The sequence below is a fragment of the Mastigoproctus giganteus genome, chromosome 14 (assembly GCF_048544385.1).
Source record: "Mastigoproctus giganteus isolate SK-2022 chromosome 14, ASM4854438v1, whole genome shotgun sequence".
Taxonomy (NCBI): Eukaryota; Metazoa; Arthropoda; class Arachnida; order Uropygi; family Thelyphonidae; genus Mastigoproctus; species Mastigoproctus giganteus.
The window spans coordinates 88,614,386-88,640,637 of record NC_143588.1 but is presented as its reverse complement, the minus strand read 5'-3'; the positions used below and the strand labels follow the sequence as shown (position 1 = coordinate 88,640,637).

General features: G+C 37.1%; 1 protein-coding gene across 1 annotated transcript in view; it reads right to left on the bottom strand.

Annotated features, from left to right (window-relative positions):
- Positions 1-26,252, bottom strand: part of LOC150075329 (protein argonaute-2-like) — a 384,361-nt gene that overhangs the window by 303,547 nt on the left and 54,562 nt on the right. Inside the window, exon 3 of the mRNA XM_090388732.1 lies at positions 996-1,113. Within this exon, the coding sequence (XP_090244858.1) occupies positions 996-1,113 (118 nt within the window). The remainder of the gene's footprint in view (positions 1-995; positions 1,114-26,252) is intronic.

The following is a 26,252-nucleotide window of genomic DNA, read 5'->3' as shown; positions in this document are numbered from 1 at the left end:
AATAACTGGAATTTATTCAACTAAAAGAGGTTTGAGGTCGGGAGCATAATTATCTCTTTATTATTAAGTAAGAAAGTTTTTAACAAAAGACATTTTACCATGAGAAATATTTAAGTAGTTTATTGGTATATAAGGACAAATCGATACAATCAGATCCAAACAGCCCCATAACAAAATAAAACTGACTACCTTTTGAATTCTATGATGAAACCTGGCTTCGGATGTAAAGTTTTAGGTTTAGGAGAAATCTAAAATGGATCCTGGGATTTTCCTGTCTTTATGCTCTCCACAGAGCACGCTTGCTACTGGCTTCAAAGAAATTCTTTGCCTGCCTGCCTCTTATCTCTAATAGGACAGCTAAATCAGCAGTTCTTCAATCTGTTCATTTATAATATCATGTCAAAAACCATACTAAGTTAGGAACTATATTGAAATACAGCAATCCCACTGAAGAATGGCATATTACTGATCAAGATCAGGTTCTCAAAACCTTCCACAGAAAAGAATCACCAACCCAAAAGTTATAAATTTCTTCCAAAACCAAAATTCAAGGTAGAAAATAGATTTCAACACAGAAATTCAAAAATGTCGCCAATTTTATTTAGTTATTAGGACTACTTGACAAATTGATAACAGTTATTCTAATTATATTACTTTGTCTTTTCATACCAATAGACTAAATATTTCATGTAGTAGTTTCTTTTATTAAAAACTTTCTTACTTAAATGTAAGATACATGTAACGTTCTTGTCAAGTTTATTACTTATGATTTTATTTAATTTGTTGACACAATGGTATACTACTTTCAATAACAATTCTTTAACATGCGCAGAGAGAGAGAGAGAGAGAGAGAGAGAGAGAGAGAGAGAGAGAGAGAGAGAGAGAGAGAGAGAGAGTTAAATAAAATATTGTTTTAGTGAATCTAGAAGTGTAAAGTGATGGATTACAAATTTATGGATTTTTGCCACAGCTAATAAACACATTCAATTTATTACCTTATCTTTTCCAATTGGAAGGTCATCTCTAGTATACATATTTTTTCTTCCATCAAAAACAGGTTTTTGGTTTGCAAAAATTTTTGAATATGACTGTACCATTGTTTCTATAATTTCCCTGAAAATACAAAGTAAACTGAACATTACTGGAAAATACATATTAATGAACACAAATAATCCTCATGCAAAGAATGAGAGATGTTTCAAGTTATACACAAATATATATCACTAAGAGACGTTTTCTGCTAGAAATCAAGTAACTGGTCTTAAATTAGGGCTAAAAGACTGAATTTAAGCACAATTTATAACATGAAATAATATTTATAAAATATATCTTACTTAGATAGATATTCCTTATATCTATAAAATATAACTGAAACTCGCTAAACATGCTAATTATAAGCAATTTCTAACAGATCATAAAAATTTAATTTATAAGTATGCAGGATGAACCAGAACCCTTATTTTCTTTTATAAAAACAATGTGTAGTTAATCTTTACAACACATGATTTAAAAAAAATCAAAATAAGGAATGCATTCTTTACCTTTTATAAAATTAAGGTAAACATTACATATTATACGGCAATACTGAAAGAACAAACATGCATTACTCTTATTATTTCATTTGCAACACATAATGAACAATATAATTTTTTAATCATTGAAAATGCTTTGCAATGAACAATAGCAAGAATGTGGGAATTATGAACTAACATTTAATGTAATAATCAAGTAAGTTTAAATAATGTAATACATTTAAAAACTATACTGTAAATAGCAAAATTATTATACATAATGCATATGAATATATTATACAAATTTATTTATACAAAATTATTATACATAATGCATTGACCATGTGAATTTATTATACATAATGCATTGACCGTATTAATGCTGCAGGCAACAAATCTACATTAATGGGAGTCTCAGAGATATGAGAAGTTCCCATTACCAAATATAGTTTCGCCAAGAGCTGTAGCATTGGATATTTAAAACTGTTTGACTTCGATAAATCTGGAATTGCTATTCTTGACAGAGCCAAGACAGCTGTTACAGGCCGAAATTTGACTTGAATCCTAATTTGGAAATGCTGTTTGAAGAAGAGTGTGATCTCAAGCTGCTACAATTTACACATCATTCTTGAATCAAGGCCAATCACACATGGAACAGACTGAACTGAAATAATCCAGGAATGTACATTTAAACTGTGCATGGATGCTTCGGCGTTTCTTAAAATCCTGATGCTGCTCCTGCTACGTATTACGCCACTACGTGTTAAATGATTTGATGGAGTACTACCGGCAGTAGGTTTTGGCTTCTTCGCCTACGACTGGGGGTTTTGAGGACTCTTCGTCATTTTTATTATTTTTTTTTTTTTATTTTTGAGAACCCCAAACACGAGAGGTATTATAACCTATAGTACTTAGTACCGTGCTTGGGTTGGAGGTTGAGAAGACGAAAGAAGATATTTGTTGATATTGGACTTGAACTTCTGTAGATTGTAATTTTCAGGAAATACGTATGAAGGAAGGTTGTTCCAGAAAACGGCAGTTGAATGAATAAATGAGGAAGATGAAAAGTTGGTTCTGTGGGTTTGAAGTTGGACAGTAAATGGATGTTGGCTGGTGGCGGCACGTGTTCAGACTGTTTTGAAAGAGAGAGCGGGAATTATAGAAGCCAATTCAGAAGAACAGTGCCCATGGAAGTATCTGTAGAAGAGGCATGCAGCAGAAACAGTGCGTCTATGAGAAAGCGAGTGGAGAGACTCTGTTAGAGCTGAATCATTAATTAACCTAACTGCCCTCTTCTGAATGGAATCAAGAAGCCTGAGAGAGGTTTTGGGGGCACCACCCCAGATGTGGGAACAATATTCCATTTGCAGTATTAACTTCCATAACTCCTTCCAAATTCACTTAAATTTAAGGTTCTGAAGATGTAGATGGATCTTCTCAGTCTTCTTTGTTCAACTCCATCGCACATTGTAATTTCTTCCACTGTCAAAATAGCTTAGATCTCTCCTTTGTGCTCAACAGAGGTGGTTTCACTACACAAACACGTGCTCTATACACCTTACAATGCTCACTATTAGTCTTCAGCATGTTAAATTATAAATTCTTTTCTGTCAAAATTCTTTATTAAATACGGTGGAGAATGACAAAAGAAATAGCATGATGCAATCAGTAGGGATACTGATTGGGTCATACATCGCTCAAGCCTAGTACGTAGTGGTACAATGGTAAAGATATGAATCATTTCGTGTGACACTTTCTTGGCAATTTTTGTGCAATGCATGTATGCCTATATGCGTACGTGCACTATATGCCTTACAACGTTCACTACAATTGGTTCACTGTACGATCAAATCACTTTACAATGGACACTCCATAACAAAATCATGTGGACTAACCAACGCTTGTACAAAGGGTTAATCACTTCCTTATCCTTACTAGCAAAGTTTCTGTATATCACTGACAAAAACCCATGAACTATCCTGGCAGCACATCTGCACTGCTCAGAGAATTTTATATCTGACTGCACAATTATCCCAGGTCTTTTTCATTTTCTACTACCCTGAGTGTAGTTCCACAAAGTTGATAAGTTACCCTACTGCTACTACCCATATGCAGTGCCTTGCATTTGTCAATTAAACTTCAATTGCCATTTCTCAGCACATCAACCTAATTTTTCTAATATTGTAGTAGCATACAGTCATTACTGCTGTTAATCACCCTGCCAACCTTTGTATCATGCACAAACTTAGACATTAAGCCTAATATACCTTCATTAATATTGAAAACAACAATAGGCACAGCACAGAATTCTGGGGAACTCCACTGATGACAGTAGTTCATCAAAAAGCAGTGCCCACTGATAACCACTGTCTTCTTCCACAGCAGTAACTTGCCCTTAATGCTCCAGTTTGTACAGCAGTCTTTCAACCAGTCTTTTGATTTCAGGAAATCAAAAGATTTCCTGAAATCCACGTATATGATATCAAAATTATTTTTTGCATCCAGTTCCTTGGTCACTGCATCATAGTAACCTATCAGATCGGTTAGACAAAACCACCCCACAACAAATCCTTGCAGTGACTGCAGTATAATTGTTTTGTCCAGTTGGTCCTGCATTACTTCTTTAACCGGTGACTCCATTACTTTCCCTTGAACAGATGTTAAGTTGACAGGTCTGTAATTACTCATATTACCTATTGATCCCCCTTTATGAACTGGGGATACATTTGCACATCTCCAGTCCATAGGGACCTCCCCTGAATACATGGATGCTCTCATAATTAGGCTAAGTGTTTGCTCACCTCCTTTTTGTTGCCTCCCTTAATATGATTGAATAGATCCCATCCACTCCACGTGCCTTTTTTATGTTCAGCTTCAATAATTGCTCTTCCACTTTCCTTTCAGTTATCACAGGGTCATTTAGCTCACCGTTGGAGTTTGATAAATTTCTGCCATCTCCTTCCCTTCCTCTCATGCGTGAATGTAGATGCAAATATCTATTCAATTTGTCAGCAACTTGAGGGGGATCCACAGTTAATCCACTGACAGCAAGTGGCCTGTGATTCAACCCCTTCCTTTCTACTGTTAAGCATAGAAGTCTTTGCTACTTTTCTTGACATTGTTCACCAGAGTATGAAAAAGTAATGGTATGAAAAGCCTAGTAACTTCTTTGATTACTTCCCTGAATGATTCCCATTTAAAATTTGTTGTTGGTCCCACTGCATAGAACTTAAACTATTTGAGATCACTTTAGTCAACCTAACAAAACCAAAATCCTTTCTCTTTACCCTTGATAGTGGTTATGTCTTTAATAAAATTCCACATTGGTACACTGTGACTGCTGCCACCCAGTTAAGTATATTGTTTCCTCTTGTTGCCTCTCTAACAGGCTGCTATAGAAAACATGTCACCCAAGAAATCTGCAAATTGTGCTAGTATGTGTGTGAGTGACCATTCCACAAATTCCAGTCAACATATGGAAAGTTAAAATCTCCCATTATAAGACATTCTGATTTACTGGCCTACTAATTCCCTATGGCTGTTTGGTATACTCATCACCAGTAATTAGGCCTATACACATACTCCTCTCAATTTTATTTTCCCAGTGTTTATATCACACCAGACTGACTCAACATTATACTAGTCACTCGTGTTGACTGGATGGGCTGCCTTACATTTAATACGCTTCCTAAGAGCATAACCCCTCCACCCCTCCTGTCCTGTCTGTTCTTGTATACAATGTACTCCAAATTCAAATTCAGCATCACTTACATCTGAGTGACACCATGTCTCCACTATGCCTACAATAGTGGAGACATGGTGTCACTCAGATACAAATTTATTTACAATGCTCCTAGCATTGGTGTACATGCAACTGTTCTTACTCTTACACACAGTGGTGAGCTGTGAATGTTTTAACAATGGGCTCGCAGTTTTTCCGACTTTCTACTGAATAAATTTGATTGGTCGCAGAAGTGACGTCATCTGCTGCTTCCACGCCTCTAGTGGAAGCAGTTATCACGCTACTAGTAGTGTGATTAGAGCATGTGACGCATTTTTCGTGACCGGTATGATATCTCAAGTCAGGGGAAGATTTAGGGGGGTGGACAGATGTGTCTTATTACCCTGTGTATAAGTTAATGTGTAAAACGTTCCTAGAAGGTCTATCTAAAAAAAAAAAAAAAAAAAACCTCTTACGATCATAACTGGATAAGACTGTGTGGAGGGCCGACCGGGCTAGCCGAGTGGGTATAGTACCTGCCCGGCAACCCAAAGGTCGCGGGTTCGATTCCCGCCTCGGGCTTGGATCAAAGTACTGCAAAAAACCTTGGGAGGTGCATATGGCCACAAAAGCCGATGCACCAACAACTACCAAATCAAAAAATCAATCACTGTGTGGAGTTCTAACTTTTTAGAATTCTTGAATAGTATGATGTCACAATCATGCTTTCTGAAGTTACTACTGCAGTAAGTATGATTGCAACAATACATATACAGTCAGTCCTCATATAACACGTATTTACACTACACGAATTCGATCATACACAATTTATAAATAGAGGAGCAATATCGTATATAACACGAACCGAATTCGCTTATGCACAATTCGCCTTTGTGTTTACAAGAAATGGCAGTCGGACCCAGAATCACCCCAACTGAACGCAACACGATAGGAATGAAGAGAAGATTCTGAAAATGTATTTATGTTTTTTTATATCAGTGAAGGGGAAACACATTTCACCATAATAACATAGAATTCCAGCTATCAGTGTTATCGCAAATGCAATTAGATCGATTTTACTACCAGTTTATAACAGACTCCACTAGCAGGAACGCAACTGGAAATTGTTTTTATTGTTTTATGGTAGTAACCCCCCCCCCCAGAAATGTGCTTTAGTAAAATGTGAACTAGTGAGGTGTTAGAGTTATCTCTGCCTTTACAGTGTTGTTTGTTTATTTATTTATTTTTTTATGAAAACCCCAAACACGAAAGGTATCAAAACCTATAGTACTTAGTACCGTGCAAGGGGTTGAAGGAGAAGTATGGGGGGGGATGCCGGAAACTTTGCTCTAGAGACTAAACATGGGTTTCACCACTTCAAGCCTCCAATAAGCTAAAAAAAAACACACACATATGATGATTAGAACCTTTGAGCTACATATTTATCACAATCAGACTACTATTCCACTGAACCACTAGTTATGTGTTACAATATTCGAGACAAAACAGCAATACAAGTGGTACAAATAAGTCAATTTACAAAATAAAACTAACTCAATTTAAAAAGAAGCTAATGAACATGCCTAAGATTATTAAAATATTTGTTAAACACAATTTAATATATTAATTAATCATAAATATGGTAAAAATTTCCAAATAACTTATCCACTCCCACAAGCTCAAAATTCTCAAGCTAACACAAGCCCTTCCCCATTCCTTGAATTTCTATAATATATGGGTCATCAATAAATTATTCACTTGATTATGACACTCAATTAAAATTTTATTGTAAAATGGTTTGCTGCACTTAATAAAGCAACTCAAAAAAACTTTCTTATCACACAACCACACTTCAGTAAACCTCCACTTGGGCACCTTTGGTAACCCACAGAAATGGTAACCAATTTCATTCTAAGCATTTTGGAGCTCCTCTTGAGAAATGGAAGTCATTGCCTGTTCAATTCATTCTTTTTACTTCGTGATATTAACTTTTTTTGCACACTTTGACACTTTGTCCTTAATATAGCCCCATACAAAGAAATCCAGAGGCGTGACATCTGGGGAAATGAGGAGGCCATGGAATGGGACCATCCCAGCCAATCCATCGGTTAGGAAATTTTTTATTGAGGAAATAGTGCACATGCAAGCTGCAGCATGGTGGTGCCCCATCTTATTGATAGAACACATGTGGCTGCATATCTTCCAACTGAGGTGCAGCATACAATTTGAGCATATCTAGGTAATTTGCTGACTTCAGTGTTTTCACGGAATAAAAATGGCACAATCACCTGGCTGAAGGACAGTGTGTACCACACATTTACCTTGCTTGTGTTCTATCATGCTTGTGTTCACGAACTAAGTGGAAATTTTCAAATTCCCATATGCAACAATTGTATCTGTTAACTTTACCAGACAGGTGGGATATCACCTCACTGAAAATTACATTTTCCAGAAAGTGCTCGTCTTCATCTATATGGTTGTGAATGTAAACAGTGAACTCCTCTTATTGTGGTTTGTCATGAGGATTAATTTCCTGGATGATTTGCACTTTGTAAACAAAGCTTTAGTCTCTTGCAAACTAAACTACTCTGTGCAATGCTGCTTGCAGAATTTATAGCTGCAAGCTTGTCCAGCAGATAGATTTTGTAGGACTTTGGGTAAACACTTCCTGAATCTCAGAAACTATCTGCTGATACACTAGGCCTACTTGCTCCTTTCTGATGCAGCACACTACTGGTACCTTGAAATTGTTTCAACCAGTCACTTCATTGATTTTTCTATAGGTGGATATTTCTGGAACTCCTGTTGAAAACATCTCTTTACAGTCACTGGAGATTTGGCATACCACAGTCACAACATGCACATTGCTTTGTCTTACACTGCCGCCATTTTATTGGTGTACTGTTGCAATCTGGGACTTAAGCTATCAAGGCTGCCAACTTCATGAGAAAAAACTCATTGAGTTCATTTGATAACAGCAGCAAACTATTTTAAGATACCTATTACAATAAAATTTTAATCAAGCTTCATAATTAAGTGAATAATTTATAGACACCTGTACTATTGGAAGGTAGTCACCATTGCAACAAATAACCCAAGTTTCATTTAACTTACACTTGTTAAATTAAACCATATAGTTGGCAAAATCAAACTATGGCAAGATTAGATACCTGCTGCTGGCATCTCACAGACACCACATAGATATGAGAGTTGCCTAAAAGAAAGGTAGATGATTTTGCTCACCTGGCATCTGTTAAATGCCAAACAAAAATTTAATGTCTTTTAATTCATAATATGTCAAGATGAAAATAGTAAACACGGAATAACCGAATATTGCTGGAAAATAAGTGTATAGGGGAAGATTTGATTTCCAGATTGGGAGGTGGGGTGGGGTGGGGGTTAAAAAAAAAGTGCTAAAAGTTAAATAGGTTAAGTTTAGCTGGTTATGTTTCATCCCATTTATGCATTATACTGATATCTCTTACAAACATTCTCAAGGAGGGTTCCAGTGGAACTTGGATACATGTCTCTAGTTAAGTTTCCGATGGGTCCCCCACAAGTTAGAAGTTATCCTAAAAGCCTTCACTTCAGAAGAGGCTCTCACTTCCTCTGTTGAAATGAACACCATCTCTATGAAATGAGATTGCTTTACTAATTAGGATAGACCAAGTTAAGAAAAGCTTTGAGGTGTCCCAAGTCTGGAGTTAATCAACACTGTATGATCATATAAGATGAGGTTTCTCTTACACAATCATAGTCTTGAGCATTGCTTTTTTTTTAAAAAAAAAGCAGGTGCCAGTACTCATTCTTTGCTATAAGAAAAAATTTAAAATTAAAAGGATATGAAAGTACTCTAAAATTTTTTTTTTTTCCTGATATTGCTACTTTAGTAGTAATGTTTTTGGAATAAGAACAACAAATTAAGTACAAGTCCTTGTTATAATGCGGTTCACTTTACGCTGATTCGCTAAAACACTGTTCTTATATTATAATCCGTATCTGACTATTACGCTGTCACAAATCACTATAACGCTCTTTCACAGATTGCATTTTTGGCATATTTAATGAAATAGTTTCATTTGATGAAGTCAATAGCTCGAAAATGAATACCAAAACAGCATTAAAACATTTCCCACGCCGACTTGAGAAATTTTTCCACACTCAGTGAAATTTTCTTGCACACTAATTTAATTGCAGTACAGTGACTTGTTACGTAGTTCAGAGATCAACATTTTAAAAAATTATCAAGTATATTGCTTGTAATATTTGCGTTACATGCATTTATCCAGACACTCAGTACAGTATTAGACATTGTGCATAACGGACAGTTTACTCGAACATTGTATCATAATTAATGCAACCAACGCAGCTACATTTTCGAAGAGTTAATAATGGCAGATAAGAATGAAAAGGCAACAATGTCTGGACACAGTATGAAGACTATAAATGTAAGAAAAAAGACTGAATTTGAAAATTAAATTAGATGTTTTGAAGTGAATCGATTCCAGTCAATGACGAGCGGATGTGTGCCATAATTTAGGACTGGCAAGTTTAATTGTAAGAAGAATTATAAAAAATAAAGAATTAATTTTAACAGCAGGAAAGACAGCTATTTCACTACAAGCAACTAGGACTAGGCTGGCTATTAGGATTGAAATGGAGAGACTAATTTTATTGAAGATAATATCTAATGCAGAATTCAGTTAAGTTAAATATTATAAAAAAAAAAAAAAAAAAAAAAAGAGAGAGAGAGAGAGAGAGATAGAGAGATTAGCCTATATGATGATCTGAAGAAAACTCACCTAAAAAAAAAAAAGCGGAACCATCTAAAACTAGTAAGGACTGGTTGAATAGATTTAAAATCTAGGTAGAAGCTGCAAGTGCAGATCAAGGAGCCGAAACTTTCAAAAACAAATTTGTTAAAATTATTGAAGAGGAGTATTGTGTGTTATACTTATCAACAAGTTTTTAACATAGATGAAGCAGGACTTTTTTGGAAACGAATGCCTAAAATAAGTTTCATATTGAAAGAAGAAAACAACATGCCAGGTTTCAAAACGGCGAAGGATCAGTTGACTTTATTGTTGGTGGTAATGCTGTGGAGGATTTAAAATTAAAACTCCTTTTAGTTTACCAGGAAGAGGGCCAAGGTACAACCCAAAATCGACACATTGATGATTAAATTCATCAATTAAATTAAATCAATTTAGATCAATTAAATTCATGATTTTAATTGGAATTTTAAGTTTAATTTTGATATGTAAGTAGTCACCACATAATTTTATACGCACGTAATGCAGAATATTTTACATGTACAAATATTTGAGTATTAAATATTTTGACTGACATTTGTGCATCTTTTCACTACATTTATTATTGATCAGGAAATATCCTATGGCACCGACCGCAACTCACAAACACACATGTTACCTTATGGGAATGCGGCGCTCGCTTAGTGCAGATTCACTTAGTGCTCTGTTTTTCCAGAACGAATTATCAGTGTTAAGCGGGGATCACCTGTATATTAACAGTATATTAAGCATAAATTTATTATTCATCAAGTATATAAAAAAAATAAGTAAAATGTGAGTAAAATAAGTAAAAAATAATAAGTAAAAATAATTTCATAATAAAGTTTTTATAGAATATTTCAAATTTTTATTAAGTTCTCACCCACACCCTACACCGACTTCTTTTCTTCCTCTTTGTGTGTCAGTTGCTGAATGGCGTTTCTGAAGCAGCCATGAATAGACATTTTTCTGGATCAAAGCAGGTCAGCAGTGGGCCTACAATTTTAAGAAACTGTTTTTGTCATCAACGAAGTACTAGCTGGGCTGGCAATCAGATTCATTTGTGAAACTCCTCGTTCACATGCACTCGATGAAACTGGTATTGTACTCAGAGCATTCATCAAATGCTTCAATTCTTCCAAAACCTTATCAATTTAGGTATCCCCGAAATCACGCTTTTTTTCACGCAGAAATTCTGCGTGAAAAAAGAAGGCGCTGTGTTGTCAGACGAATTTGTTAGATTTTATGAAGCCATCAACATCGCAATAACTTTTTTTACATAACTCATTTATTTTTTTAATACATAATTTGTATTAATATTTTTAAATAACCGCAATTTTATTATATATTTTTCTTTTAAACTAGTGTTTTTGTTAGTCCTTGGTCCCAATTAAACAAAATTTATATGTATTTATATGCAAAGTTGTACCCCGACTTTGTATCGGGGTATTACTGTATTTGTAAATAGTTTAGTATTTGGTAAATATTTTAAATATTTGTATAGTTTGTAAATATTTTAGCCCTGCTCTTTCGATGCAACAATATTCCTCACACATTATGGAACGAGAAGCAAAAGGCCCTTTCCTAAGTGACCTATGTAAACACAGGTAAATAATTACAATTACATAGTGGTATTTATTCGACCTTGAGAATGCTGTGTGGTGGGGGTAGCCAATGGGAGAAGAGGGATGTAGGTCATGTGGTATAAGTGGGCAGGGCAATTAAATCACTACAAATGCACAGGTAAATAATTACATAGGTCATTTCCTGATTAGATATCAATTAGTGTGTTTTGACAGGTGTCTTTTACGTGGAAAAGATTTGACTCATCCATCATACCTCTATTATTTTACATAGAAAAGGGTGGCGGGGGTAGGCGACCAACGCGAGAAGGGGGGCAGAGCCCCTAGTTATTTATTATTATTGTTTACACATTCATAATTTTTAATTATTTGAATATACCTATATCCATGTTATTTCATAATTATTTCATGATATCAATGAACTTTAGGAAATTATAACAATGGTGCTTTTTCATTAACTCCTAGCGGCAAAGTTTTTGAAAGCTGTTTTCTTGCATAATAGGAACCATATCCATCCATCCCAATTGCCCACTATGTTCATCTAAAGAAGACATACTATAACAAGAAGACACTACTCAAAGCAATTAAACACAGCACTCCTTGGTAATGCAAGGAGGGTTCACAAATATTGCCTTTTCCTATGCCTACAGGACAGCCATTCTAACACAGAATTGCATCAGACATGACTTGGCCTCAAAGAAGCAAATAAGCCAGGAACGAGTAGTGTGCAGCATTTTCCATCATTGGATCCAATTAAAATTTTCCTTTCACCTTTTAACATTAAACTTGGCCTAATAATATAAGTTTTATGAAAACAATGGGTAAGGAATTAAGAGAGAGGATCATTACTTAAGTGAGAATTTTCCAAAGATCAGTGCCACAAAAGTGAAAGAGGGAATCTTTCTTTCATCATGTAGAAAATTTCTACATGAAAGAAAGCCTTTAAAAATGCCTTGGAATAATAGAACTAAAAGAAGGACAAAGTTATCAAATTGCTTTGTGGAAACTTTTTGGGTAACTTTAAGTCTCTCACATACAAATATAGAAATTCAGAAACTATCCGATGCATATAAAGAAATGGGATGTCACTGAAACTTCATTTCTTGCATTCACTTTTAGATCGAAAACTTCGGCACAGTGACAACCAAGGGGAACGATTCTATCGAGACATTGAGTCAATGGAAAACTATTACAGAGATTTCTGGAACAAACATATGTTGGTCACAGAAACCTTAGTAGCAATCAAGATTCTGGACAAAATGCACTAAAAGGAAATCTGTACATCTTTAAATTACAGATTTTTTTTTTCCCCTCCACAATGGTAGTCAGGTTTAAAGCAGCAATTCTCAATGGGTATTACAATGGTTTGTGTCCCTCCAAAGTTCAATCCCACCAGATAACATCTTATTCCTCTGTTGTAATAACTATGTCCTTATTAAACACTACAATTGCAGCTCTTAAGTCTGATTCATCTGCACAGAGTACACGTGCTGAAAGTGGATATCCTGTATGCAGGCTATATCAATATTCTCTCTGCTGCACACTAGTCTAACTTCAAACACTGACCTTGATCTCTGAGCATTAAATCTGTAGTATATGTAGGTTACCATTCAATTTTGCATTGTACTGATTAAGAATTAAGTGATTATCAATATCTGCCATTAACGTTATCAAATTTACTGTGCTCTTTCTTTAAACAACTTAAGTGCATTCAAGTATTCTGGACACTGTTTACTCCTTACAGAATGATTTGCAGCTTGATTTTTTGCCTTACAATTGGAAGAGATCGGTTGTTCTCACTGATGAGTACAGAATGTGTAGGAGTGTCCTATACCTACACAGTGACTGCAGACAGGGTCTGTGCAATAACATGTTCTGGCTGTATGACCAAATCCCTGACAATTGTAGCACAAAATAACTAAATGAAAGTCACTGAACTTATACAACATGAAGCCAATGAAAATCCTACCATGCAGTGACAAATGACTTTAAAATGCCTTGACACCTGGAGAACCCAATTATTTTGTGTTTTTGCTTTATTAATACTACAAAAACAGACAAATATCTCCATCTTCACTTCCTCCCTAGAGATGTTCATATTTAGTAAATTTTTGTTGTATAAGTCTTCTAACAGGTCTTCCTTGTTGATCGTTTTTCCACATCATACAATATTATTTTTCGCCCTGACTCTTTTGGAGTCGAGAAAAATCATGCCCAATCGTTTAATGCTCTCGCATTCCTTTACCTCTTGTAGCTCCTTTTCTGTTTGCATCTCTAATACCACACCATTATCCCTAATCTTCCGAAGCCTCCTTATCCTAATTTTCTTTAAGCTGCTTACTGCTAAATGCACCATATCACTATTTTTCAATCTTGATCTCTCAGCTGCTTTCACTATCAGAACATGTCCTCCTGTCCCATCCAATGATGAGGAAGACAAGCACACCCGACTTTCATTTCTGCCCTCGTCCTTCGATGTTCACCTGATTCTGAGGTGTTCTATGCTGGATTACCTTGCTATATAGTTCTCTTACCATATCACTATCTTTATTTATCAGTCCTTCAATTGTTTTGTTTGTATTCCTCCAAGGATGTAATGTTATCCTTTAGGCAATTGTTTTCTGCTCCCAACAAGGAAGCATTAAACAGTTCCTTAGTAAGCCAATCTTCCTTGATCTGGAGCTCACTCAGTTGTTTCTCATTCACATCTAGTACCCTCTCTAAGCCAGTGAACTTCTCCTTTAGACGTTCATTTTCAATGCCAACATCATGTAGAGCACTTTCAAGTGAGTGTCATCTTTAAAATACCATTTACAATCCTCATACCAACACCTTTTTTTCTCCTGAAAATGAAATTCCTCAGGTCCTTGAGCAGGCAGAGGGAAAGCTCACTAAATGTTTTAAAAGATATTTTCTCAGCTAAATCTACCGGTTCCCTCACACGATCCAAGTAAAAATCCCCTTGATCTGGCATAATCTGTGTTCCATTGCATGGAGACAAATCAAGGGAAACAGGTGGTGTGGATTTCATCAACTTCTCCAAATTCCTATTTGCCTTGGCTAAGTCAAGATCCTTCTGAACATCGTGCTCTTCACAGATGGTATGCATAGGAGTGGAGTCAGATCTTGCATCGTTCTATCTACGTTGTATGTATTATCATCACTCAACAGACATTAATATCTATATCAGGTACATGGAACTGGTTCAAAATCGCTTGGGTAGTAATTCAGTAATATTTGCGATGGATTCTAATGCAAGATCAGTATCGTGGTTTGACAGAATTACAAATGATTGTGGTCGTCAACTAGATGAATTCTTGGCTTGTTATGGATTGCTTATACAAAATATACCAAGTTCAGATAGTACTTTCTTCACTGTTAATGGAGAATCAAATATTGGGTTGACAATCTGTAACGTAGGGGCAGCTGGTATCATGGACAATTGGCAATTAAGAGCAGATTGGGTCTGCTCTGATCATCGGGCCATTGTATTTTCTGTCATTGTATTTGGTCCTTGAGGTTGTCACAGACATTCTCTCAGATATGCCAGACCAGCTGTACTTGCTACCTGGGAGTCTAAAACGCTGATGGAACAGATATTCGGATGACACTCAAGTCAAGTGGACCCGATTTCGGCAAAGTCCGGACGGTCTGTGACAGCCAAATCCTCTGCTTACACCTTCACGATGGTGGGACTGTTAGTAATCCTGGGTATAACCTCCATGCACAAGTACATGGTGGGTGACCACCCAGGTGTGAACCAACGTAAGCAGGTGTCGAGGTGTGGCACCCACACCACATGGAGGAACGCCGACCCTCTATGTTACCAGGCAGTACTAGGTGGTAGATAACTCATCAACTGGTGAAATACCACCACTTTGCTTATTGGAGGCTTGAAGTGGTGGAACCCATGTTTAGTCTCTAGAGCTAAGTTCCGGTCAACCCTTCCCTATCTCTTCCATCATGCAGTATGATTGATGACTTTTGAGGTTATGATGAACGTCGTGGCGAGATCCAATATTCCTTACATTTCGAGGGTACAGCTCTAAAACGGTGTTCGCAGGCTGGCCGCCAGTTAGTACACCAGACTGAACCTATTGGTAACTCTCTAGGAAGCTTCTGGATCAGCTAGTGTATAATCTTGCTACCTCTATTCTGCCAGATAGTGACTGTAGGGAGTCCGAGTAGTGTGTATGCAGGGAGCATTGTAGAGGCCAGGTTATGTCAAGGATCTGGGTATATTCTTACCACATGTACGCCATATCCAAAAATTTCATTATTTCATACAGCATGTCCAACCTACTTTTTCTTACTATTGAATACACCATGAATTGTCAAACTAATAGAGCAAGCTTATCTGCGAAAAGATCTAAACCTCCCAAGGACTTCCTAATTCATTTCACAAATATATGTGGTCTCAATTCTAATCTCAATGATGTCTATTTCTACTTGCAGTTTGCCACACCCCATGTACCTTTTCTGACAGAATCTCAGTTATCGGTTGATTCATCTACTGCTCATTTCAGATGCCCAAATTATTCGCTGTATGATTCCTTTCACCTCAAAGGTGGTACTTGTGCATATGTCCGTTCTGATATTCCCTGTCAGAGACTTGGCAATTTGGAATCTCCTCTCTTTGATCTTCTCTGGCTTAAAATCTCTCTACCTCATTGTGTCAAATTCATCTGTTGTCTCTACCGTTCTCCCAACTCCACTAATCACTTGGAGCTCTTTGGCTTCCTCTCTTTGCAACTTGACTTTCTCCAGTCCAACTTTCCTAACAGTGAATAATTAATGTTCAAAACTCCAGCTGGCTTCAGTTTTCTAGTCACACCGACCCAGCAGGTCGAGATGCTGAGGCTTTTGCAATTACTAATGACCTAGCACAGATTGTTCATTTACCTACAAGAATACCAGACAATCCTAATCATACAGCCAATACGCTTGATCTTTTTCTCACAAACAACCCTTCTAAGTACACGGTTGAAGTGAGAGGTCCTTTAGGCACTTCAGATCACAACTTGGTGATTGTCTCTTCTCCAATGGAACCTTTATCTCATGGCTATTTCCAACCACGTGTTGTTTGGCATTACAAGAATGCAAAATGCGAGACTTCTTTTCCTTGGTCGGATTACTGTTTCAAAACTTCTGATGTCAACGTTTGCTCAGATCGTGTCAGTGAAATTATTCTTGCAGGAATGGAATCCCTTATCCCACACTCCACTTTAAAATCTCGTCCTTTATCTAAACCTTGGTTTACCAATAAATGTGCTAAGGCTCTCCAAGAGAAGAATGTTGCATATCGTAACTGGCTTGTTTCTAATTCTTCAGTTTCATTTTCTGCCTACGCCAAAGCTCGCAACAGTTGTAAAGCAGTTATTAATCAGTCCAAACTAGAGTTTGAACAGGCTAAGAGTAGAAAACTTGCTTCTTGCCCTAATGGTAGCCGAGCATTCTGGTCTCTTGCCAAAGCTATTGGCTGCAACTTTTGCCCATCTTTGCTCCCACCTCTGTCCAAACCAGGTGGTTCTGTTGCCACTTCAGTCAAGGATAAAACTGACCTGCTAGCATCCCATTTTTCTTCCAGCTCATGTATTAATGATCTTGGTAAAACACCTCCTACCATTCCCAACACGCTCCATTCAATGCTTCCTGTGGTCTTCCGTCAAAAGGATATCAGAAGGATTTTGATGAATCTTGATGCTAAGAAAGCTCCAAGTCCTGATGGTATTTCTCCACTTGTTCTCAAAACCTGTGCTCCTGAACTTACTCCTATTCTTTGCCACTTTTTTCAATTTCTTATTCCAAAGGTGTTTTTCCTTCTGCTTGGAAATTTGCTCATATCCAGCCAGTTCCTAAAAAGGGTGACAAACACTTCCCATCCAACTATCGTCCCATTGCAATTACTTCTACTCTTTCTAAAGTAATGGAGAAATCAATTAACCGCCAACTCTTAAACTACCTAGAAACCTTCCGTCTGATCAACAATCACTAGTATGGATTCCGTAAGTGTCGATCCACTGGAGATATTCTGGCTTATGTTACCCATTTATGGACTAATTCAATGGAAAGGTTCGGTGAAACACAAGTAGTTGCTCTTGACATCTCAAAGGCTTTTGATCGTGTTTGGCATAAACGTCTTCTAAACAAGCTTCCATCTTATGGTTTACCAACTGTTTTTAGTAATTGGTTATCCAGTGTTCTCTCTGATTGCTAACTGAGGGTGATGGTAGATGGCTCTCTATCTTCTAACTTCTCCACTAATGCCGGTATCCCCCAAGGTTCAGTTCTTTCCCCCACTCTTTTCCTCTTGTATATCAATGACCTTCTTCCATTGACTGGAAATCCTATCCATGGTTTTGCCGATGATAGCACATTGCATTCAACTTTCCATTTTGAGAAACCTTGTCCTGCTCAATCAGCTTCAACTTCTCGAAAATCTGCTGCCAATTCCTTAAATGCCGATCTTCGGGTAATTCTCCAGAGGGGCAAAGACAACTTAGTTGATTTCAACCCTTCTAAAACTCAGTCTTGTCTTATATTTCGCAAAAAGGATTCTTTTACTCCTATGCTTATTTTTAGTGACACTCCAATTTCTAGGCAAAATGATATCTCTTTTGGGGATTACCCTGACTTCTAATCTCTCTTGGCACAAGCACATTAAAACTTGGTTTTCTCTTTCGCTCTCGGCGTTAGTTTTCTTCCAAACAGCTGCTCACTCTGTATAAATCGCAAATTTGCCCTACCGTGGAATATTGTTCCCACATCTGGGGTGGTGCCTCCAAAACCTCTCTCAGGCTTCCTGATTCCATTCAGAAGAGGGCAGTTAGGTTAATTAATGATTCATCTCTAACAGTCTCTCCACTCGCTTTCTCATAGACGCACTGTTTCTGCTGCATGCCTCTTCTACAGATACTTCCATGGGCACTGTTCTTCTGAATTGGCTTCTATAATTCCTGCTCTGTCTTTCAAAACAGTCCGAACACGTGCTGCCACCAGCCAACATCCATTTACTGTCCAACTTCAAACCCCCAGAACCAATTTTCATCTTCCTCATTTATTCATTCAATTGCCTTTTTCTGGAACAACCTTCCTTCATACGTATTTCCTGAAAATTACAATCTACAGAAGTTCAAGTCCAATGTCAACAAATATCTTCTTTCGTCTTCTTAACCTCAAACCCAAGAACAGTACTAAGTACTACAGCTTCTAATACCTCTCGTGTTTGGGGTTCACATAAAAAAAAAAAAAAAAACTAGCTCCATCTCAGGAACAGTTATGACAATTTACTATCAAAAATGCAAAGTGAAATAGGTTTCATGAACATATTCTTGCCCAACTTGGGAATCTGGGCATTTGGTCAGATGTCTGGAGAGAATGCAGTGGAGTTACTTCAGTGGTCTCTCTTTGAGGCTTCCAGCACAGCTATGAAGCAAAAAAACTGTAATAGGATACCAGTTAAATGATGGCCTGGTGAGTTAAGCCAACTTTGGAAGCAGGTTCATAAAGCACAGAAAAGGTACCAAAGTCTGCGTGACAATGGGGGGGGGGGGGAGTTAATGTACTTAAAGTAGAGTATCAGTGGATACGGAGTGCATACGATAACTAAATCGTAATTAACTGCCTGGAGAACGTTGATTAGAACAGTGGGCAACGAGAACCCATGGGGAATTATATATAAGCTATGTACCGGCAAGACTAAAATATATAATGGAGATACGGCATACTCAATTGGAGGTGTTGATGAGAGAAAATGTTTCTCTCCAACTCCTAGTATGTCTAGGAGTTGGAAAGAAAGTACGTCTGTGATTTTGAATCTGAGGCGACTCCCTACGATTAATCGTAGGGAGTCGCCTGCCCCTGTGGCTACCGCATACATTCCTTACTATCCGGGCCTTTCAGAACGCATTGTACGGGCACTGCGGGAGTGTCAGACCCGCTGTGTGCAACTTCCGAGACGGATATTGCACACAGTGGTGTCTCAAGTTAAAGATCCTGTAGCCCAGGACTATACTAGAAGTGTGGTCTATGAGATTAAGTGCCCGATTGTGAGGAGTGTTATGTGGGGGAGACGGGTTGACGTTTAAAAGACCGTCTGGGGGAGCACATGACCGCTATTAAGACTGCTAATTATGCGAGGTCTGCTGTGGCAGAGCATTTCTGGGAGAAGAAGCATTGGATCTCCCCTGAAGATGCGGTCATTACGGACCGTGCCCATGGATTTTGGGAACGCAAGTGGCTCGAGAGCTTGCGAATCGGTTCATCCAGTCGTAATACTATTAACAGGGACAGGGGGGACACATTTACACGCCCCGTTTGAGGCGGTTGTCCTCAGACGGGATGACCGGTTCTGTTTGACACGCTCCCGAGCCACTTCCATTTCCGATGCGCGCGTGGGGAATGCCAACCATGTGTCTGATGGGCCAAGTGCATGAGTGCCATGGGTCTGCTACTTAAGGATGTATCATTGCAGTAATAGTATACTGTTGAAGAAGGAGACAGCAATCTCCGAAAGCTTCAGGTTTTATCACTTTTAATCCAGTTTATTTTAGATAATTTATTGTAATATTTTAGTCTTCTGATAGTGTATCACATTATTTTATTATTTTTATAGTAAAAATTTTTAATTCCTTGGGTGGTGTTTGTCTTTAATTATTGCAGTATGGAATTTCCTAGCCCCATAGGCCTGTTTGAAGATCTATTGCCCAAAGTCTGCTAATCCTTCCCTGGATTAGGAAAGGTGTTTGAAAGAATGCTGGCAAGATGAATTACTGACTATACTGAAAAAAAAAAAAGTTAGGCTGGTCTGGCAGACAATATGGGTTTACTCATGTCGTGGAACAGAAGATGAGCTTCAGGCATTGTGAAACTATATATTAGGCTCAAACAGTATTGATTGATTGATTGCGATTTGGTTTTTAGGAGTATTAGCAACTAAGGCCATATTGCTCCGGGATATGTGGTGGTCATTCCCTGACCTTTCCACATCCTCCATATTTGGTGGTGACTGGCTCGAACCCCAGTCTAATCAAGAAGCGTGTGCTACGCGCTGCTGCTCCTTCCCACCTGGCTACGGAGGCGCCTTCAAACAGTATATCCTTGGAATCTTTGACTTTGAGGAAGCTTTTGACTCCATTTAATGGAGCAGCATTCTTATGATGTTGAGACTTGCAGACTGTTCAATAAAGATCTTTAGGGTGGTAAAGGACTACTTCACGCACCGTACAGTGACTGTTAAGTCATTGGTTGGTTCTATTGTACGAGAGGAGACCAGGGGATGCCCACAAGGATTGGTTTTTGGACCACTAATGTGGAACCTAATTTTAGAGGCAACTAGAAACCAGGTCACAGCAGGTTTTGCTTGAACTTAATAACTGGTGTAGGTTACATAAACTGACTGTATCAGGAACCAAAACAAGGACAATGGTCTTCAAGGGTCATTTTTTGAGAAAACCCCCAGTTGTGAGAATGGGTCGAGCCTAAAATCGGCAAGGCAATTAAAATATCTAGGCATTATGTTTGACGGACTTTGGACTTAACTCACATGTTACTTATCTATCAGAAAAGATGAGGAAATTTATTGGGATGATTACTCGAATCACTAGAGTTGGCTGGGGAATAAAAGGTAAGGCGCTGAACTTGCTATATGAATGTGTATTTATTACCATGGTAACATATGGTGCACCAATTTGGTTTGAGCATGTAAGTGGAAAAATATTTTCTAGAAAGCTCAGTTCCATTCAAAGAGTAATGCTCCTTAGGATGTGCATGGCATGCAGAATTGTGTCGACCCCAGCTTTGCAGGTTGTGACTGGAAAATTGCCTATTGATCTGCATTTGGTGTATTGTGCACTGGCATACTTCATCTGTCGTGGCATTCTCTGTTCTTTTCTGAATATAGAGGTGGACATCTTGGCAGATCCCAGGAAGGAAAGGGCAAGAATCTGGGATGCTTTTGTAAAAGGTCTGGCAAGAGCGTTGGAGTGTTTGTTATAAAGGGCATATTATACAAAATTTTTTCCCGGATGATTTAAGAAATGCAGCCTCGATAAAATTCAAATGTTTTTTTCCCAAACTTACAAGCTATGTTCTTATTGACTGGTCATGGTTCGATTAATGCAAAGTTGCATGAATTAGGAATTACTGAAAGATCTAGTTGCCATTGTAGCGAAAGAGAATCATGGGAACATTATGTACAACTGTGAGGAGTACAGCGATCTACAAACTGAATTGGTATCTCAGGTTAGTAATCTCACGGCAGAAGGCTGCAAGATAATTCTAGTTGATAAATAGAACTTCTTGATTTCCAACTGCAATATTTCTTAGGCGGAAGACTTCTGCATCTGGAAGCCTTGCATTTGTAATGCGGTATGGTGTAGTGCCGAATTACCTAAAGTTCTGTGAAATCATGGAGGCTTGAGTCTGTTATATACCACTGCAACTCCAGCTCCTTGTGTTGGCATTTCTATTCTCGGCAGTAGCTGGGGCTGCTGGCTTTCCAACAGACTGAACTGATGTTGTTGTTATTTGGTTTTAGAAGCATTAGCAACTAAGGCCATATTGCTCCGGGGATATGCGGTGGTCATTCCCTGACCTTTCCGCATCCTCCGTATTTGGTGGGATCACGGGCTCGAACCCCGGTCTAATCAAGAAGCGTGTGCTACCTGAACTGATGTAGCTCTTTCCAATGAAGTTTGGACCTTGTCTGAAATTTAATTTTATGTATATTTATTTTTTATGTAATTTTATTATTTTCAGTTTGTTCATATCAATCTTTTTTTTGGTCATGGCAAGTTTTTTCCCTCCCTGTACTTGGGCAAACAAGAGAGGGGGTATATAAGAGTACTGCTAAATTATGTATAACTGACAGTGGGGTTGCCATTGGTTAGCTGGAACCACTTTATACTCTGCGGTAAATATTTATCCAGTTCAAGTTTCAACTAATAAATTCTATAATTTTTACTCTATCTTCAGCTTAAACTCTGTACAGCTGAAGCCAGAACTGTTTTCTTTAATTTTCCCACTTCAAATTTCAGAAATTTCTATTGATTTTCATGCAAAAGACAAAAATGTACCATCAAGCGTGTGTTATTTTTTTCACCCCTGACCTAACTAGCCTAGCACTCGTGAAACACTATATTCCATTCATTTGTTATTTTAGCAAGCATGCACATCTATTTACAAAAGGGAATTAGTTATGCTTACATTGGGCTGCGAATGCTTTGGCAGTGTGTCATAGTTCTTCAACTAGTTTATCGAGAATGCAAAAAAAAGAAGCAAACTACTGTTTCTTGGCATAAGAAACAACAAAAAAAAATCGTTTGCTTTATTGTAATCTTTTTATAGAACAAATATTGGCACAGCATGTCTTGGATGTATATTTGATCTTTTGTTGTTGTTGTTATTTGGTTTTTAGGAGCATTAGTAACTAAGGCCATATTGCTCTGGTGCGATGGTCATTCCCTGACCTTTCCGCATCCTCCGTATTTGGTGGTGACGGGCTCGAACCCCGGTCTAATCAAGAAGCGTGTGCTATGCACTGCTGCTCCTTCCCACCTGGCTACGGAGGCGCCTATTTGATCTTTTATTGAAATTTCAAGAAAATATTTCTACTGATAGCTACGTTATAAACTTTGAAAACTGGTGCGCAAAAGAAGAAAAAAAATCATCCGGTATGAATCACAGATTATTTTTGAAATATGTATTGTACACAAAACTGCAATATTTTCTAATAATAGAAAGCTAATGGATTACAGCTAATGGATTTTTAAAAAAAATATTGTTAGAAAATATTTGCTTGGTATGCTTTGATGTTATTACAAAGGGAGAAATTTTTTTTTTAGTACATAAGCCAATAAAATTTCACCATCCAGGGTCATGTGCTATTCAAAGTCTGCATTTGCTATTCTAAGCTGCAATAAAAAGATATACCCTATTGAAAAATATATTTACTCCTTCTCTTTTGTTTTACTGTGGGAAGGTTATTTCACACAATCAATCTGGTGACTGCTAAATGCTGTGCTGTTTCTTGTATTGTCTCAACCTTGGGAACTCCTCTGACCCCTGTGGTTGTTCCAGAGTATAAAACAGATTTTTAATTATTTTAGATTTATTATTTAAGTCTTTGCTTGAATGCTGTCCAGGTGGCATCAATTATCAACTCTTTTACTTCTTCTAATTTACTTTGTGTTCAAATGATTAGCTTTGGGAAAATTCAAAAGTGCTACATCAATTAGGAGCAAAAACCGTTTCCATTCTCCCACTATAACGAATTACTTTAGGTACAATAAAGGACTACTTCCAATTGATTTTACTGCAAGGAACTTTTCAAAATAAAACATCTGTACAAGGAAAAAACACACAGTTACTTGAAAGTAACTGTAGTCATTTGCATCCAAGGACAAGCGATACAGTGATGAAATTTATAATGCAGCTCAATATTTCCGGATGGATTATTGACAAGTACATGTTAGAAGCATAAAATGTTCTCTGCTACCCACACAATAACGAATTATTTTGTAACTTATAGAGCAGCTATCAATAAAAATATTTTCTGAAAATTTCATTAGAAAATAAAATATACATCCACAAAATGTTCTATACGGATATGTTGCTTACAACAATTATGTAAATCAATAAAGCAAAATATTGTAACAGATCTATAATGCAAAATATTGTCAGAAAGGGGACAATTTAAATTAGGTTTAAAAATTTAGGTTACTATTTAATTTCTGTCATTGGGGGTTTCTTTTCCTCTGAGACACTGATTTTTACTATATTATATTGGGAGTCAGTGAGAAATTTTGATAAAAGGAAGATAGTGGACGTGATTTAATTCAAAACCTCTGCTTTTCATCAAATGCCTAAGTGTTTTCAGAGATAATGTCTCCACAATCCTTGGAGATAAACCACCCCCACTATGCTGTTGCCAAGGTCACTGGCATGGTTTATTTATTTATTATTTTGTTTCATTGGTCAATATATGAGGCATTGATGGCATGAGAAAATGTTTTTGTCTATTGTTTCTACTTTATATGTGACAGTTAGTATTGATTTATTGTTTCCTTGTGAAAGTTTTTTTTTGATCCACAGTGATTTTGTGAGTGACATGGGCTACGAGAGCTAAATAAAAATTGTTTATATTTTATTATTTAAGTCTTTGCAGTTAAGTATTCAACCCATCATCAATCATGCTGAAAAGAAAGTGTCGGCAGTATCTAGATGAATATCTAGCTTATGGTTTTATTGAAAGCCCATTCGACTCAAGACAGCCTGTGTCTTACGTGTAATAATTCCTTTTCAAATGAGACTATAAACCATCAAGACTTTTAGAGCACTTAAAAAGGAAACATCCTGATAAAGTTGGTAAACATATAGAATATTTTAAAACAGAATTTTGAGCAACATAACACTGTTACTTCCTTATTTAAGAAGAACACAGAAACATTTGATGATGGAATGATTGAGTCTTATAAAATTGCAGAAATAATTGCAAAAACTGGTAGTGCTAATACAGTTGCTGAGACTGTTATACAACCTGCATTAGAGATTAATTTCAACAGTGATGCATCAAAATCCTTCCAGTATTTTAAAAGAATTGCCATTAAGCAATGATTCAATTCGAAGACGAATCGATGAGATGTCAGTTAACATTGAACTGCAGCTAATTGACAAACTAAAAACGAGAAAATTTAATTCAGATAGAGGAATCCACAGTTACTGACAATAAGGCCCTTCCTAATGGCATACGTTCATTATTTCGATGATTGTAAATTGCAAGAAGAGATGTTTATAAAAATCTTTAGAAACTGACTGTACTGGAGCATCCATTTTTGCTGCTGTAAAAACATGGTTTGATGAAAGTACAATTGGAAAATTTGGTATGCTGTGCCACTGATGGTGGGTGCTACCTCCATTGTTGGAAGACAAAGATTTTATAGCCCACCCACCTAAAGGAAGTATATCGCGAAGTTCTAGCAACCAGATAATGTCGGTACACAATACAGTGCACCGACATTATCTGGTTGCAAAAAATATTAGTCCAGTTCTTTATCAATCTCTCAGTATAGTTATTAAAACCATAAATAAAATGGTCTAACAAGATTTGTAAACCTTTTTGATATGATAATTAGTTTTTTAGAAAGTGAAGGGGAGACAGATTTAGCAAAGGAGATCAGCAAACAAAAACATATAATATATAAGACTTATGTTATGTGGTTTTTAGGAGCATTAGCAACTAAGGCCATATTCCTCTGGGATATGCGGTGGTCATTCCCTGACTTTTCCGCATCTTCCATATTTGGTGGTACTATATGACTTGGATTTTTCGAAAACTTAATGAACTATCACTTAGACTGCAAAAAAGTCTTAAAAGCCTTCATTGAAAAACTGGAAATATTTGAAAGCAATAGTAGTAGTAGTGGCATGTGATGCAAGAAAGCAAGTGTATGAGCTTATGCAGCATCAGCCAACAAAAAAAAAAAAAAAAAAAAACACCATTCCCTCCAAATGCCTGTGAAGTTCCTCCTTAAATTTATCCAACCTATCAACTTCCACAACAACAGATGGAAGTTTGTTCCAGCAATTAACCACCCGCTGGCTAAAGGCAAATTTCCGCACATCTATTCTACATCTGTCTTTTCTTAAT